At 36.1% G+C, this 17,982-nt stretch overlaps 1 protein-coding gene across 3 annotated transcripts in view; it reads left to right on the forward strand.

Moving 5' to 3' along the window:
* LOC149804677 (beclin 1-associated autophagy-related key regulator-like) overlaps positions 1–17,982 on the forward strand; it is a 44,070-nt gene that overhangs the window by 21,293 nt on the left and 4,795 nt on the right. For 2 of the 3 annotated variants that reach the window (XR_016416438.1, XM_089942929.1), the window contains exons 5-8: positions 1,504–1,738; positions 8,628–8,803; positions 10,832–10,985; positions 15,786–15,956. Coding sequence is in view for 2 of the 3 variants with exons in the window: in XM_089942929.1 (XP_089799055.1) it covers positions 1,504–1,738; positions 8,628–8,803; positions 10,832–10,985; positions 15,786–15,956 (736 nt within the window). In the remaining variant the exon portion in view is untranslated. The remainder of the gene's footprint in view (positions 1–1,503; positions 1,739–8,627; positions 8,804–10,831; positions 10,986–15,785; positions 15,957–17,982) is intronic. The other variant, XM_089942930.1, reaches the window with a different exon arrangement.

The raw sequence follows: 17,982 nt of genomic DNA on the forward strand, positions 1-17,982 counted from the left end.
AAGTTTGTGAATAAATGAGTTGCATCATATGTTTATGGATAATAGGATTCATTTTAGGGCAAAAGTTTTATTTCCTTTTTATATTTGTAAACTGTGTATTTCGGGGAGAGAAACATTTCACTCTTTTACGGATTACTTTATTAAACATCAACCACGATCAGTATGCAAGTTATTAACTCTATTCTTTGACAGCTGTTAAAGTTTAATGGGTAGTCTGGTTATAAGAGACCTTAATTCTGAATTGTGTCATTTTATGAACAGTGAAATGAACCTTAATATGTTTAAATACAAGGAGCCTGTTGGGTCAAAATAAGATTAAAACTCACTGTAAGAAAATAAGTTGAAGATGTTTTCAAATTTAAAAAATACAACAAAGCAACAGCAAGTGCAAAATAGAAATGATGTCTATTTGACAATAATGGAGATGCTTGACATTCAACATTTACACAGAATATTTAAGTCCAAATTGCTCATGTGATAACTCACATGAGAAAATCCAACTTTGAATAAATTTGAAATAAGTCTTTAATCAGAATCAAAGTCCAAGTTTCTCACGTGATAACTCACGTGAGAAATTAGAACTTATTTTCAAACATAGTTGTATGTAATGGAAAATAATGTTTTCTAAGTTCTACTTTCTCATGTGAAAATTTAGATTCTCACGTGAGCAAAATCTGCTCACGTGAGAATCAGGTTAGTTTTTCCTTGGCTCACAAGATCTAACAAACTGCACACATGAGCCTGCAAAATCTACCCAATTTGCATACATTTCTAACAAGGTTCTAATGTGCAGCTTATGAGCAGCTCATGTGAACTGGTGAGATTTTTCTGTACGGGCAGTATCAAAAGCGAACTCAGGACAAAGATGGTGCATTATATGTACACAGACCAGTCTTTTCAGCATATATCAAAGAATGGTGTTGCATTGTACATCAATGTGAATTATATTTAAATAATTCATGCACAAAACAAATTCAATAATTTTAGCTACATTTTGATATGCTGATGTGAAAATTTAATGAGAAACCGATGTGGATATTACATTGCTCTGTGGAACAAACTATAGTTCAAGTTTTAATTTAAGTTTCTCATTTGCAGATACATTTATTTCCTAAATCATTTGAAGACTGCAGTTTTTACAAAATTTGTGAACATGTTCACAGTTAACAATAGCTGGTAATTGGTATTCCTCTGTATGCTGATACAAATGGTGTTAAAATCATTCATGCATGAAACTGCATTATTGTGGCCTACATAATAGTGTGATGCCAAATATAGGGTGTGGTATCAGATATTTTACATTTCCTACAGACTTTTCTAATTTTTGGTATGAAGAAGTTTTTACTGTGTTACAGACTTATTCGTGATGTCATATTTAGCATATATTTTTATGTACTAATGCCAGTTATGCGTTAAGCTTTTTCCAAGAGAATGATTCCTGTACCACTACTGCTTTTCTGTATTGTTTGTGTAATGAACTAATCATGCTTGTACTTATTTCAGAGAAAGAAGCCATGGAGAAGCAGAAACGAGAAAACTTGGTGAAGGTTTCCAAGGCAAGGAAGCATGTTGAGAAAAAGAGAAGAATTTTGGATTACTTTGAGAAATCCAAAATCCGAATCAAACAGAAAGAAGAGAAAGCACAAGACAAGCAGGAATTATTGTGGAGGAAAAGACTGTCTTTTGTTCATGATCTCATGGAGTATATCTTCCCGATTGAAGAAGTTAATCCAAATAGGTATACCGGTAGATGTATCTCAACTTCAGTATGTAATTTAGTGCTTACAATTGATTGCTGTTTAATAATGAATTGAAATTAATGAAAATACACCTCTCCCTCGATAACTTGCACACATCAGGGTCCATAAACATAGACCACACACTAAACAAGGGAGCGAGTTACTGAGGAACCTCAAAATATTTTTTAAAATCCTCTTAGACACCAAAAAAACTGCAGGAGGGTAGGGAACTTGGCTGTATGATGATTGAATCCTCATTTTACAATCATGTTGATAAAAATTGTTAGTAACGCATTTTTTCTAATGAAATTGTTTGTTTTTCTGTTTAAATAACATTTATTTTCATGATGTCCAACATGTAAAAGATCGTTTCAACTGGTTTCAACAACCATCATGTGTACACAAATACATCTGTGTATTACGTCACTGCTTTTTGTTTGGTTGATAAGTCTGGTTCCCGGAGTGGTATTTACTAGTATAATGCCAAGTCAGGAGTCAAAAATAGCAGGAAACTAGACTAGCTGTTGATACACCACCAAACAAGATTCCTTTTATTTTCCAAAAACTAGCGATATTTATTTTGTGAGACAATCGTCTATTTCAAAACTTAATTTTTGTATTGTTCAGTTAGTACAGTATTGATGTCGTGATTTCACTGGAAGTAATTGTGAACATTCTTATCATCCTTGGGGATATCTTTAAGTGCCTGTTCAGAAATTCTCTGAATTTTGCTTGCCCAGAATGGCCGGTATCTATGAAGCCAAGCTCTTTATTTTATGAAGTATTCATTTAGCTTGATTGCTTTGCTATCTTTGATCACATTTATGAATGAGTCGGTTAATTTAAGGTAGTTTAATTACGTTACATACACAATAACATTCACCCAACATCAGACCCAGGCGGTTAGATTTTAAGTATGTAGGATTTGCATACCTTTTAACTTTTATTTTATTCCACCACCTTTATTTGATTCAAAAGACATAATTTGATAATACAAAGGAGGCCAGCTTTTTATTCAATGCAACAATACAACAAATACTTCCGCACGTCAGTTATCAAAACACGGATGGGGCTTAATTAGATTCTCAGAGAAACACTTGAGGACATAGCTGTTATGGTAGATTAAGATAGAATGAAAACACAAATTTCACTTAATAAAAATTGTTTAATTGGAACTTAAATATTAATGTACTGCCTACACTAGGCGTAAGTTATATTTTCATTGATCAAAATTTCCTTGAATATCTTTAATTATGGTGTGCTGAGAATGTTACTGGGAAAGAAAATGTAACGAATTATATGACTTCTTATTAAAAGTTGATAATTTCAAAATGTTGATTAAAATTTCCAGGACCTATTTACCTTTTTCGACCATAAAATGAGCAATATATCTTTGTTTCAGTTACCAATTTTGATCACAATTTTCTTCAAGTTCAAGAAATAGGGATCATTTAATGGGGTATTGTTTTTGTTACAAAAAATGGGATCCATGCCTGACCTTATGTTATAAGTGGGTTCAGGAGGTATCGAGAGAGTGATGTATGTTTAAAACCCTAATGCCATAGTTTTTCATACAGTTCACCATTCCTCCAATCTGACTAAAGTTGTTTTCAAAAAGTATCTGACATTACCCATTCTTTGAAATAATCAAGATGTTAAGTTTAAACAATGTTCAAATATTCAGTTTAGAATTAAAAGGTGCCACATCATGATTCATTCTTTGAAGTCGCTTGTAACTTTGGCAGTTGGTTGGAATGCTACAAAAGTAGTGATGTGATACATTTGACAAATTCCAAAATAACTAATCTAATAACAACAACATTTGCATATAGCAGATAAATTGATTTGAGAGAATATGAAGAGAGGCAGTCCCACTTTTTTTAAAATGATTCTGAGAAGAAAACGTGTGCATTAGATAAAAAATAAGACTGGTGAATATTGGTGATCAGCTGGGCACTGGAATACTTTGAAGGTTGAACTTGGGCTGAAGATAAAACTTAGCTGTTGCAGATTTCTATATTAATTGGTAAGCATATGATACAGACCTTAATAAAGACTGGTCAGCCTAGTGTCAGGATAATGTGACTGGGTGGGACATCATGCTACATGTCTGCGGCATGATGCCCCAGTGCTAGACATCACTATAAACTACCACATTGCAGACATCATAGCGATATGACTGAAAATTGTTAAAGCTACGTTAAAAATCCAAATCACATCACAATGTTTTCTTAAGCCTAAACTGTCACTATTGTGCATTTTGGCCACAGCTGACCAGACTATGAGAAGAGAGCACTTCCTGGGGGGAAAATTTGGTGCATCACAGGGAGAAAAAGTGTGTCCTTTGAGAATTTCACATGTATTGGATCCGGAAGACCAGTCAATATTTAGTGAAAACAAAAATGCAAAAATCCCTGATTTTAGGTCCCAATCTACCTATTTTTTTCACTTGGCTTCTTAAAAGTAGACATGTATGAAATACACAGTGACAATCCACATCCTGCGGATCCTGTGGTCCAGATTGAGACCAAACTTTTGACCAATGGATCAACTTTAGCAATCTCCACAATATGAGGTTCCATCTTAATGGCAGGGAAACCTGGAAGTACAACCTTCAGCAATCACAATATGTACAGATGCAACACAGGACTGGTAGAAGGGGGGCAAGTCTCCTTTTATCATTACAGGACACTAGATCATTATTTGCATGTCAACATTCTGTAGATGAAAATGTTCCAAAAACTTTTCATGGTGGCTGGAGAACCTACATGGAAATGGCGCTCTCATTCTTTCTTACATCTTCACTCTGGTGACTTATCTCACATGGCAAGTCAGAACCATGTCCCCAGACCTCTGTATACCTGTTTGGGATTTTTTATAAAGTGATGCTTTCAATAACAGATCCATTTCCAAGTTCAACATAACCCAGGCTGGCTACAGTATTGACAACACTCATCCCAGAAGAATCAACCAATACCGAATAGTCTCTTCATCCCTCGGTTTTCACTCGTTATGTACATGATGGGATCGTCTTGTGATGGACCTATTGGCACCTCAGATTCCAAAGGCATTACAGGAAGCAAAAGAACTGGAGTGTGGCCTCATCCTGATTACTCCACTAAAATGTGAAATCTTGATTCAATGACCTCATCAGTTTTGCAACAGAATCACCAGGATATCTGGGTATTCCTTCATCTGCTCAGGCAACCATGATTTTAGATATTTTATCCTAGTCCTGAGGTGCTGAGAATGCATGTCTGTATCTTATTAAAACACAACCTCAGGAAGAAACAGTTATAGCAACCAGTGGTGAAGAAATCAATCAAGTGAGATGGCCTTCCAATATATAAGCATATGCAGGCAATGGAATACATTCTTCCATTAGTATACACAAGAACATGTTACACTACTGCTGGCATTCATACCTCAATAGCTAACTTCCTGTGGTTCTTTGCTGAGAAAAATTTAACATCAATCACAATAAACACTACTGTTCCATAATGACTGTTACACTGCATTATCATGGAAGAGAGGATATTGGATAAGTCAGTGCCTATACAATCTTATGTGCAATTTTCATTACACATGTCCCATGACATTGGATCTTTGCCCAGGTGGAATCTGTACTAACCGAATAAGGCAACATTTGAACTGCTCTCAAGAGCATCATTGGTTCACCGCTCATATTAGACCTGCCTCCTCACTGCATTGGTAAATGTCAGGAAGAATCAGTGTAGACAACCCCTGTTAGTGGACCCATCTACATACAAATCCAATAAGGTGGGTCTGCATCACTCATGACAGCCCTTGATTTCATTGCCGAGAACAGACATTCATGAGTAATCAGATTTTAGTAATAAATTTCATCTTTTCAGCATATTTCATCTAATGGTCATACACAGGACCTACTGGAAGCTTTGAAGTGGTACTTGAGGAAAATGTATGGAAACGATGAGGTATCAACACTGACACTTTCATCCTGAAAAAGTTGGTTATTTGTTCTGCTTATCAGAAGTGACACCACACCAATGAATTTGCTTTGCATCTCAGCTCACAAAGTTAGGAAATTCACCCCAAACATTTCCCATGAGCAAATCTGTTCTCTGTTATTCTCCATACTGTGTGATGGAGATCTGTGTACACTTCTCCAACTTTTATCTCAAGATCATTCATCCTAAAAGTCTCTACTTGATCATGTGAGACCCATAGCTGTGGCACAAAAGTTTACCTTCCCAAATCATTTGACAGCTTCATAAGAATGCAGCATCAAAAAACTTCCACTGGATTTTCAAGGGAAAATTTTCCCTGTCAAAGTCGCTCCATGACATAGTATATTTTGTAGTCGGGTTGTCTTGATGCTGTCTCACATACGTTATGAGATCGGAGATGGTCTCTCTGAGGTAAGGTGATGTATCCCTCCACCTATTACCTATTCTCCTATTATGATTTGGTAACATATTTGAAAAAGAAACCAATTTTTTTCAGTTATGTATGTTTCTTCAATAATACTTACCCAATCATTATGCACATATACCCTCCCAGCCTTTCCACAGTTGCATCCTTATAGAAAGCAAGCCTTCCTCTCCAGTAGTAACTGGAGAATTCTCAGGATTTGGCACCAGTCCTGGTATCAGGGGGAGATCACTCTAACTGCCTCCATGGTGGGCAGATAAGTTTTAGCTTTTTGGCTAAAATGGTTTAATCTGGCAAAGCTGGATTTACAAGGTAGTAGTAGTTCTCCTAAGGTATTATGATCGGGTAAATATTAATGAAAAACATATTTTACATGAAAAACTTTCTTTATTGGTCTTATTGACACATAAAACAGTATAAGTGGCTGTAGAGAAAAAGATAGTTTTCTCAAGGACACACTAAAGCAGCTGACATGGGTGGGTGTAAAACCTGTGATGCTTGGATTTTGATTCTGTCACTCTACCAGCTGAGCTATCATGGCTCCCACATTGCAGTTTTTATAAAGCATCTATATGGCCAGGTATACATATATATGCTTTTAAATTGAGGCTAGCTGTGAACTGCACAGACCCTGATCTGTCACATAAACCACTTCAAATCTGGGTTTTTGCAGTTTGTTCAGAGTAATAAGCAGAACATACAACATAAGCCCTGATCTTCTGGTGCATTATGTTGTGACACATTAGGGTGCATTTGGAGACAAATGAATATACAGTCATGTGAATAGATGTTTAAACATGTCATATATTGATTGTATTTATTGTAATCCAGTGAAACTGAAAAGATTCTGACAAAGCCAGATTCCTCAATCAGAAAGCACAAGCAATAAAACCATATTTGACATGTGCTCTGTTCTTGATGAATCTTTCTCCAGTTTGCAGCGTCAGACTTCGTTGTTTTTTAAATAAAATATTGAGAATTGTGTCTTTTTGTTCTTTTGCAAACAGTATGTGACTTTAATTTAATGTGTTCATAGTTTTGTACAACAGCATTGGAAAGGGGTTTTATTGTTGATATCACATTAGGTTGTGAGATTCTGTAGTCATTGACTAGAAATGCAAATGGCCAAATACACATCAAATTTCATAAATGCTGTAGTTTCATCTTATCCATCAGTGGATTAAATGCACAAAGATTATAATACTCGCAGTTTCTTAGAAAATAAATAATTTTCCTATTGACATCATGTAGGTAATACTCAGTATAACATCATTTAAGTTTGCTAGACCCATAGGTAAGCAGCTACCCAAATTTCAACTTTTCCAAAGATACACCCCAACATAAATATAAAAAATTGGGTATGTAGGGTCAGGTAATTCTGTGTGAGTGCTACTAACAATAACTCCAGGAAGCTTCTTTTCGTTACCTAATCATCAAAGTTTACAAACAAAAGCCAACTGTCTTTTCATCTCTGTGACTTTGAGCAACTGCATAATCAATCAGTTGTTTGAAGTGTGAATACCTGTTTTCATGCCTAATTTTACAAATTTCCCTAACAAAAATCAACACAGGTACACATATAATTTCTTATAGTTTACCCATCAATCATACATATACTATTAAAAAAAACTGTTCTTTTTTCTTGTACATGTATGATTGATAGGTAAATTGTAAGTAATGATACAAGCCATTATGTTTCACAGTTACAGGTAAGGTGTCAAATAGTAAGTTTATTTAGGAACTTTTTCTGGTGATAATAAGATAAAAGTATTTGCATGGGGGAGAGAGAGAGAGAGAGAGAAAGAGGGAGGGAAATGTATAAATGAGTGCATATACACAATTGTAGTTTACTTAATTTGATGGAGGTGTATTTAAATTATCAGATTGGTTTTATGAAACATTAAATGACAAGCAGATTTAGGTACTGATAAATGCACACAGTTATATCTCTACAGGAAAAGAGATAACACCTCTTGGCAATGGCTATATAAAAATCCATGTGAGGATGCCGTATCCTTGTGTGGACATTATTTTATTAAAATCTGTTATTTTTCTTTAACTAAATAGCTAAACTAAATACAGTGTACATGTATATTGGTAGCATACTACTACTGCTAACAATAATACTTACGAAATAATAATAATGATAATACTATTAATAATATTGGTAATGTGTTTCAGTTCATAATACATGAATTTGTCATTAACCAAGTTTGAGTGATAAATCTGCCTTCAAAGGTCACCTGTCTACAAAGGTCACTTGTGCATTTTCCCAAGGATGGCTGCTATAGACAGGTTTTACTGAATACTGTAGTTCCATTACATCACATCAGATAATTGTAATCCTTGCCATTGTTTAAAAATCATATAGAATATGAAAATAATAGATCTTGGCCTGCTGGCTGGCTGACATAGCTGGGTACATTTTCTCAGTTAGGGGTGTTTCAAACTCAAATACAATATTTACCTTTTCAGTGATGGTGATAGTCATGGCTTTGGTGACACTTTGCGTGCATTACTGAAGGATGCTTGCCAGACAGCATATATCCGAGGCCGCTGGGTTTATGGAATTAATGATATGGACATGAAATACAAAATCGTTGACCCAGTCTTGCCATCAAATGGAGACTACTCACAGTTCAGTGTGTGGTGTAAGTCCTATGTTCTGCTCAACTCACTAACCTGCCCTCACTCTTTCTCTCTCTCTCTCTGTCTTGTATGGAATGGCTTGTCATCCATCCATTAACACAAATTTGTTTTCATTTCTTTTCCTAAATTATCTGAAGGATTACCATGAAACTTTACACACACTATCATCACATGGTCTTGTATGAAAATGTCGGAACTCAAGTATTGTTGCCACACTTGGCCATAATGAATTTTTTTTTTATTGCTACTTCTGCAGAATGGTTTGTCATGTCATCATTGGGTTTCCATTGAAAAACTTACTATGATATGAAAGTTGGCCCTAAATGAAATTAATGCTAATGTCGAGTTTTCACTTAAAGACTTCTTATGATGTCTAGTTGGTCCTAATGAAAACAATGTCGCTCATACAATATGACTGTCCCAGTGTCCAGCTGAAAATCTTTTAAATGCTACTCCTGCAAGGATGGCCATATAAAGATGGGGTTTTACTAGACAAGATTTTTTTTATGTCCAGTTGTTTTTAACTGAAAATTGTGCCAGTCTGACTCCAATTGTCCACCTCTGCAGCTTATTTAAAACCTTTGTTATAAATGTAGAATATCAGAGATGATTTCAACATTCATATAAAGGAATATATGGTCTTATTTACAATTCCTGGAAATTGTTTTCAGCTGTAAAGTTAAACCAATGCAACGTCATTGTTCCTATGGATCAACATTTATTGTTGACTGATTGACTGGAACAGGTTGATAATGCACTGTTGGCAGAATAAAAATATACTACCTCTTTCTTTGAAAGATAAAAATCAGTAGTTTTTTGTGCTTAAAGTAAGAAGAGTTCCAGACTCTATGCTTAAGTTCCTCATTCATTTCACTTTGGGTTCATAGAGGATCTTTGTGCTGAGATGCATGTGGGTAAGTCTTTAGTTGCTTTCATTCATACTTCTGTCCATGTGTGTATGTGCATTTATTTTATGTATGTCTGTAAGTATGCATATATATATATGCATATATATATATGCATGTATATATGTACTGAGGGCACTCCTGAATAGGATTGCTTTTAAATCAATTGAAGAAATGCAGATTGGTGGGAATGTTCTTCCTGTGCAATTGTAATACAACATCTGGACCATGACTCAGAGTATGAACCTCCCTAACTCTAGATGGGCACCCTATCAGTTGAGCTATCCTATCTACTTTCTCCATGTTCTTTTTAGCTCACCTAGCCATGTTATGCCAAACTAGCCTATGTTATAGCCCTGTGTTGATTGTGGAACATTTGTTGTCCATATCTCAACAATTGCTGTTTTAGACCTCTCAGAAGCACTGGATCTATTTGGGCAAGGAACATCCTAGCATGAAGGACTTTTGAATTTTTGCTAATGATGCCAATCTGCTATCAAATAAGGTCACCATTACTAAAACTTTGAATACCATTAAACAAACTGCTCCGGTGGCCTAGTGGTTAGAGTATCTGCCTTGGATGCGGGAGGTCGTGTGTTCGATCCCCAGCCGAGTCATACCAGAGACTTACAAAAACAATTTTTCAGTCATATTGGTATGATGTCTGCAGTGTGGCAGTTTATAATGATGTCAAGCACTGGGGCATCATGCCACTGACATGTAGCATGATGTCGCACCCAGTCACATTATCCTGACACCAGGCTGACCAGTCCTAACACTAACTTCTTAATGCTGAGCGCCAAGCAAGGCAGCTGTTAATACCATTTTTGTAAGTCTTTGGTATGACTCAGCCAGGGATCGAACCCATGACCTCCTGCATAAAATGAGAATATCTTTTTATGGTATAATCTATATTAACCTTTAATAATTCCTCATGAACTGCTTTATGAAACTTCAACACCTGAGTAATTTGTAACTCTACTGTGTCACATATGTAGCTACACTTTTGCATAGTAAAATCTTGTTCAGAAAATGTATAAAAACTATAGCTGCATCCACCTTGTATCATATACTTGTACTGATTTTATATATGTTCTTTCTAAATGTATTATGTGTGCATTGCAGTGGCTAATAGGAGGGAAAGTGGAGTAATTCAGACAGAGCCCAACCCAAGATCAAATGCCTTGGACATTATTGCAGGACTCTGTCACACTGCTCAGCTAGTCTCTCTTTTGTCCTATATCCTCAGAGTTAATCTTCCAAAGAGACTTTGCTATAGGTGAGTGATAATTTGTTATACAGAACTTTATTTCTCTCTTGTCCTGTTTCCTATATGTTAGTCTTTCTCTGAGACTTTCTATAATAGGTGAGCAGTATTAAATTGTATAGGAGTCAGTCCCGATTTATCCTCAATGTTTGTCATGCTCAGAGACTACTATAGGTGACTGATACAGGACTCCGCTTAGGAAAGTAGTAATAATATTTTCAACTTGGCCATATTGGCCGTCAGATCAGCAACATTTATGTTTTATTATCAGTTATCATGAAAAGTCATTTGGTCAAAACCCCATGTTGGTATAACTATCCATCTAAGAGTTAAAAGAAAATTTTTTTTAAGATAGTTGTCATGGTGCCCAGATCTGAGGTTAGATTGTCACTATTTCTTCTTCAAATATATTACCTGACCATAATATCTTAGGAGAACTACTACTGCCTCACAAATTCAGCTGTCCCAGGCTAAAACAATTTAGCTGAAAGGCTAAAAGTTATCTGCCCACCTAGGTGGCAGTTAGAGTGATCTGCACTTGATACAGGGATTGGTGTCACATCCTGTGCATGCTTTAGTTACTACTTCCACTTGTGCCAAGTAGCATGCTTTCTACACTGTGAGGCCTCACAGTCCACATGCAAGCATTTTGGAAGTTTTCTCCCACAAAGCAAGTTGGAGAAGTGTTGTCTTTGAAGGAAAGTAAACTACATCTATAAATTTCCAACTTTCTGTTCTTTCTTTCATCTAAAACAAAGTTTCAGTCTTATCAGTGTCATCACTTTGCCATCCTCACACACCTAGGTGCCCTTGGTACATACTTGAACAGGTGACGGTTGTGTTGCCTCATATTGCTTTAGTTGTATTTAAGTGGTTGAAGGCCCGGTGTGTGATATAGTAAAATTATAGCATAATTTCCACTATGGTTGGTTACATACAGGTACATTTCCTACATTAAGTTAGTCTTAGCATTGACTTTGGAGTTATATGCATGACTGATTTTACCTCTGTAGGCTGTATTTTCGCCTTTCCTACAGGTAACATAGTTTTACAGTTGATACTGTAGTGTCCACTTTGTAAGTATCAATAAGATGCTTAAGTACATTTTTATATAGAAAACTCAATTATATTACTGTATAGTTTCTGCTGTTGTCAGATATATACAGGTAACTACAGATGAGGAACTCTTTACCCTGTCATTGACCTAAGTGCACACTATCAATTAATGTGCCCCCCCCCCCCATATGCTCACAATGTAAACACCACTGGTTCCAAATGCCGAATGAGGACACTACATGATCAGTATGGACTTTGAAGATGTATATGTTGTCCCCATAAATATGGCTTTCAGGAATTTTTAGTGATTTGCCTACAAAGGCACTGTTTGCCAGTTCAGGGCACTCTCACTTGGATTCAGCAAGAGCCTCTGGGGTTTCACTCAATTGATGAACCAGAAATGAACCATGTCCAGACCACTTCCATGGTGGCAATATCAACTACATTTTGCAGGTAAGTTATATCTTGAAGCAAGACATGATATCCCTTGTTACTTTCCTTCTCAACATTGGTTTCTTGTCAGCAGGGACAAATCAAACATCTCAACATTTTGTTGAACTAGGTATGGAGTTCAACACTTGATAAACAGAGTATTTCTTCCTCAGAAACGAGCATTGAAAATTAGTACAATGGTGGATTCCTCACTCATACAGGATGATTTACACACCTGAAAATTCTTTCACCTGTTGGTTTGTTGAATGTGGCAGCAGACCTCTTAGTCTTTGATCACCTATTTAGATACCAAAGACCTCATCAATCTCACAGCTACAATCTCCAGGAATTGATTTTTTCCCTCATTTGTTCAAGCAACCATGATGGCAGGTGCTTCATCCAAACCAAGAGTGAATTAACCTCCACATACGGATCTTATTAAATATGTCCTATTGAAGAAACAGTTCTCACAGCCATTGGAAGAGAAATCACTCAGATGAGATGGCTCTCCAATTTTAAAGTATACAAATTCAAAAGAAAAATTCTCGTAAGTCGGTGATTCTTTCCAAGGTTTTCCCGGATTCTTCCTCCACCATTAATACTGGCCACCATGTATAGTCTATCATGTGCTGAAAAATGGCATTAAACCCAGCAACAACAACAACAGCAAAAGAGAAATAGCTAGCACCAGTCAGAATCAAAAGCTACCATTGCATGATCACTGACACCGTGCATCATTATGGATGAAAGGATATCAAAGAAAACAAGGACCTATCAGATCTCTGCAGTTTTTATTACACACTAATTGAAGACATAGGCTCCTTGCCCAAAGTGGACTCTATCTTAGATACTAACCAGGCTCAACAAGACACCATCTGAACTGCTCTCAAGAGTTTCATTGGTTCACCTCTCATATAAGATCTGCTTCCTCACTGCATTAGCAATGGCAGGCAGAATCAGTGAAATATGTGCTCTATAAGTGGATTCAAATTACATGCAGTTCTGTCAAGATGGATGACAGTTCCTGCTTTTATTGCCAAGAACGGGCTCCCATTCATTGGAAATCTGTCTTCTGTAATGAAATTCCTGTCTATTCCGATGCTCTGGACATCCAGGATCCAGTGTGAACTCAGAAGTGGTGCTTAAGAAGGACCAAGACATTATGTAGAGATGACATCTCTTCTTACCTCTCACAAAGGAAATTACAGCATATCACCACAGACTTTTGTCCTGGAAAAAGCATCATGGTACACAGCGTTAGGGCAGTCATTAATAGACACAGCATTTGGTGAAGCTCTTCTTTCATTATCCATGCCATGAGATTGAAATTGAGTCTGTTTCTCTACCTTTTATCTCAGAGATATTTCATTGTAAAAGACTCAGCTTGATCTGATGGGACCTTGGTGCAGCAGGATACCTTCCCTGGTCATTCAGCAGTTTCAATAGGGATGTGACTTCATGATTTCCGATTGATTTGCCAGAGGTAACATTTTTTCCCTTTAATAGTCTCTTCTGACATATGGAGTCTATTCTACAGTAGGGTTATCAAGAAGCTGTCTCACATTCCTTAGGGAACTGGATATGGTTTCTTCATGGAAAGGGGATGTATCTCCCTCCACATGTTACCTATTCTCCTAAGGTGTTATGATTGGGTAACATATTTGTTGTTGTTGTTCTTGTTGTGGGGTTTAACGCCATTTTTCAGCACGATAGGCTATACATGGCGGCCAGTATTAATGGTGGAGGAAGAACCCGGAAAACCCCGGAAAGAACCACCGACCCACGAGAAGTTACTGGCAAGCTTTCTCACATGCCCACATTGGCTGAATCTTAGACTCGAACCGCCGCAGACAGAGGTGAGATGGCAGTGATCCGTAACGAAGAGCGCTTTAGACCACTCGGCCACTCGGGGCCCCGGTAACATATTTGAAGAAACAACCAATTTTTTCTGGTAAAATAATATTTACCCAATTATAATATATATTCATCCTCCTAGCATCTGTGCAGCTACATTCATAGAAAGAGCATGCCTTCTGCTCCAGCAGTAACTTTAATATTTACAGGCTTTGGCTCCACTCTCTATGTCAAGGGAAGATCACTCTATGTGCCACCTAGGTGGGCAGATAATGTTTAGTTTTCTAATTAAAATCCTTTACCCTGGGATGGCTGGATTTGTGAAATAGTAGTGATTCTCCTTTGATACTATGATCAGGTAAGTATTATTGAAGAAAGATTTTACTGGAAAAAAATTGGTTTGCATTTAGGACCAATTTTGATATCATAAAAAGTCTTCTGGTGAAAACCTCATGTTGTAAATTACTTTATGTTTAGAAGGAGTAGCAATAAGAAGATTTTCAAGATGGTGGCCATATTGGATATCAAACTAGCATCATTTTTGACCAACTAGATGTTATGACAAGTCCCCAGGTAAAAGTGTTATTTTGATATAACAATCCCTCTGGGAGGGTCAGCAATAACTAGATTTTCATATTGGCACCAATTTTCATTTAGGACCATCTAGACATAAGAAGTTCTCTGGTGAAAAAACCATGTTGATACAACTATCCATTTAGGAATAGTGCTGATGAGATTTTCAAATTACAACCATGTTAATATTGTTTGACCAAATGGGAGCAATTTTCATTTATGATCTACTTGACATTTAAAGAAGTATTTTGGTACAAAACTGATGTCAGTATATCCATCCATCTAGGTGTAAGATTTTCATGCTTGAGGTCAGATTGGCACAATTTTCATTTAGGACAACTTGATATCATAAGGAGCCTCAAATGTGTCTTTGTATTGGCCTGTATACAAGCCCTTAGTCATAATGGCCCATGTCAGGATGCACAGAAAATTAGCAATTCAACCAGACCAGTATGCCTGATCTTAGACTCACAGTGAGGCCAATATGAAAACACCTTAATAACATTTTAGTACAAGATTCAATCACACTGCTCGGTTAAGTCACTGTATTGTCCCATGTATACTTAATACAAGTCCCCTGCTCTTTTTGGACATGGAACTTGTTGCTATGACAACCTTATTATCATTATAGGTATGCTTGGTCATAAAAAATATATTGATCATGTGTGCCAATTAAATTGTCTGCCTTTTTGTATGCATATATTCTTGATCCAAGTATAAATGTGTACCATTAATTTTTTGAAGTCACAGTTTTTTTAGACACTTGTTAGTAAAAATATTTGCTACCAGCAGTAGGATAAATGTTTTCTAAAGTGAAGTGATGACCCTATTTCATATACATGTACTTTTAAAACATCTTTAATAGTGTGTACATTCTGTTGGGGTTTTTTTTGACAGTGAGTTCTTGAGCAACAATATAACAGACCAACAGTATAACAGTGCAGTGTCCCGTCTGAACCAGAATGTCCTGTATCTGTGTTTTTCCCAGGGTGTAGATCCCTTGAGTTTAGAGCCAAAGCATACAGTCCAGAATATTGTTATCTTGCTCAAATCTCCAATGCTTGGAAGGTTAGTTACTATTAAATCACATGGTTAACATCCACTGTTTAGAGGTTATTGTGGTCATTTCACATGAATTTGTTGAAATATGTTCCGTACCCTGTTTTTAAGCCCATTCTTGAGCAAAAAAATAAAACATTTTAAGTACACTCAGAGTTAGCATTTTGCCTTGAAAATTTGTTTAATTTGTTATTTTTTTTAGTAATAAACAAGACATACCTTCACTACATGTTACCAATTTCTGTGTTTTAAAATAATGACTTCTGGATCATTGATTTAATATGGCTAAAGAAGTGTTTTTTTAATAGGTTCATATTGGCTGAGGGCTGCCTTTTTGGCTATGTCACTGATTGGTCCTTTAATTCTCACTCCTGTCATAATAAAGTTCAAAACTTGGTTCCAGTGTAAAAATATCTATGGAACCAGTCTGGGAAAAATCACACTGCAAAACTGGCAACCAGTTGACATTGTAAAGCCCGATAGAGACTATTGAATTATTAGAACTAAACTTCGTCTTCTAGTTTAACTTTGTGGAAAAAAAATGGTCACCTATTTTGATGTGTCTTGTTTATTACTGAAACATTACCATATTAATGAAATTAAACTGGAATAACACCAGTATTAGCTAATCTTGAGCTAAATTTGTTCTATGTGCGTTTTATGAATTCATTATGAATTAAGTACAAACTCAATATTTGATTTTACATTCTGAAATGTGCAAATGTTTAGGTCACTCAGTCACTTGACTTTTCAGTGTTTTGATTACATCTTACAATGTCTTTATTCCCTGTGCAAGGTTATGACACCATAATATAAATGTTTATACTTTAAAAAGCATAAAATGAGTTAATGCATCCTTTTATGACTGTAATAAGTACCCAGTATCTAGCAAAAGATAATTGAAGTACATTTTGAAAAGAATGTAGCCTTTGTTCTTCAGTAAGGGACAAAAAGATAATGGTCCTGTTGAAGAGGTTTACCAAAATCATTCAGAGGCTTAATATCTCTCACAATTTTCAAACGTTTGAGGAATGTGTCCATACTTTCCAACCCCCGAGGGATATAATGTAATTATTCCTACATTAAGTGGTTTATATTCAGCACTCACTTTAACTGGTCTATGTGTGCATCTTTCACACAGCGAGTGTGAACTGGAATTTTAAAATGAGCATGATCATGTGCTTAGTAGGCATGAAATGATGCATTAATACTTTTGCTGAAACTGTACACATATTGATATGAGAGATGGAGAATCGATACAAAATGATACTTATCGTTTGCATGCTATTTTAGTCTTCAGCAGTCATGAATAATTATTATTAGTTGCTTTGTTATTCTGTAAAATTATGATCCATCTGAAGCATCATTTGCAGTGACAGACACTAATGTTTATTAGTAAAAGCAAAAAAGATTATTTGACAATACCCACTCACCATCACCTAGTTAATGCAAAGTGACATGGTATATAATCTGCCCCCCCCCAATCCATGCTATATATCTTAACCCAGAAGTGTGTTCTGCATATACTTAACATTCCAAACGTGTTCCACATGTTTATTGAAGTACTTTATGGAAATTGGGTATATATATAGTTGCTATAAATAGAAAATAAGGAAAGTGTTCTTACACTATTCTCACACAGCTGTCATCTTTTTAAGATATTTTAAAATTTATATGAGCTGAATTAAAGAGGTGATAAAAAAGAGAAAACCAGCTTTTTCTTGCTTATTTTGGAGGGGGAAACAAAAGCATGATCCACATACAGGTAAACTTAAAATATAACTTGGTGAAAATAGTTTAAGGATTATGCAAAGCATAATGGCTGGCATGTATTTATGCCATATCACCAATTCGTTCACCGCTCCAGTGGCATAGTGGTTAGACGTCTGCCTCAGATGCGAGAAGTCATGGGTTCGATCCCCAACCAAGTCATACCAGAGACTTACAAAAATGGTACTAATAGCTGCCTCGCTTGGTGCTCAGCATTAAGAGGCTAGTGTTAGGACTAATTGGCCTGGTGTCAATATAATGTGAC

Source organism: Sinohyriopsis cumingii, chromosome 2 (genome assembly GCF_028554795.1).
Source record: "Sinohyriopsis cumingii isolate HCF-2022 chromosome 2, ASM2855479v2, whole genome shotgun sequence".
In the NCBI taxonomy this organism is placed as follows: Eukaryota; Metazoa; Mollusca; class Bivalvia; order Unionida; family Unionidae; genus Sinohyriopsis; species Sinohyriopsis cumingii.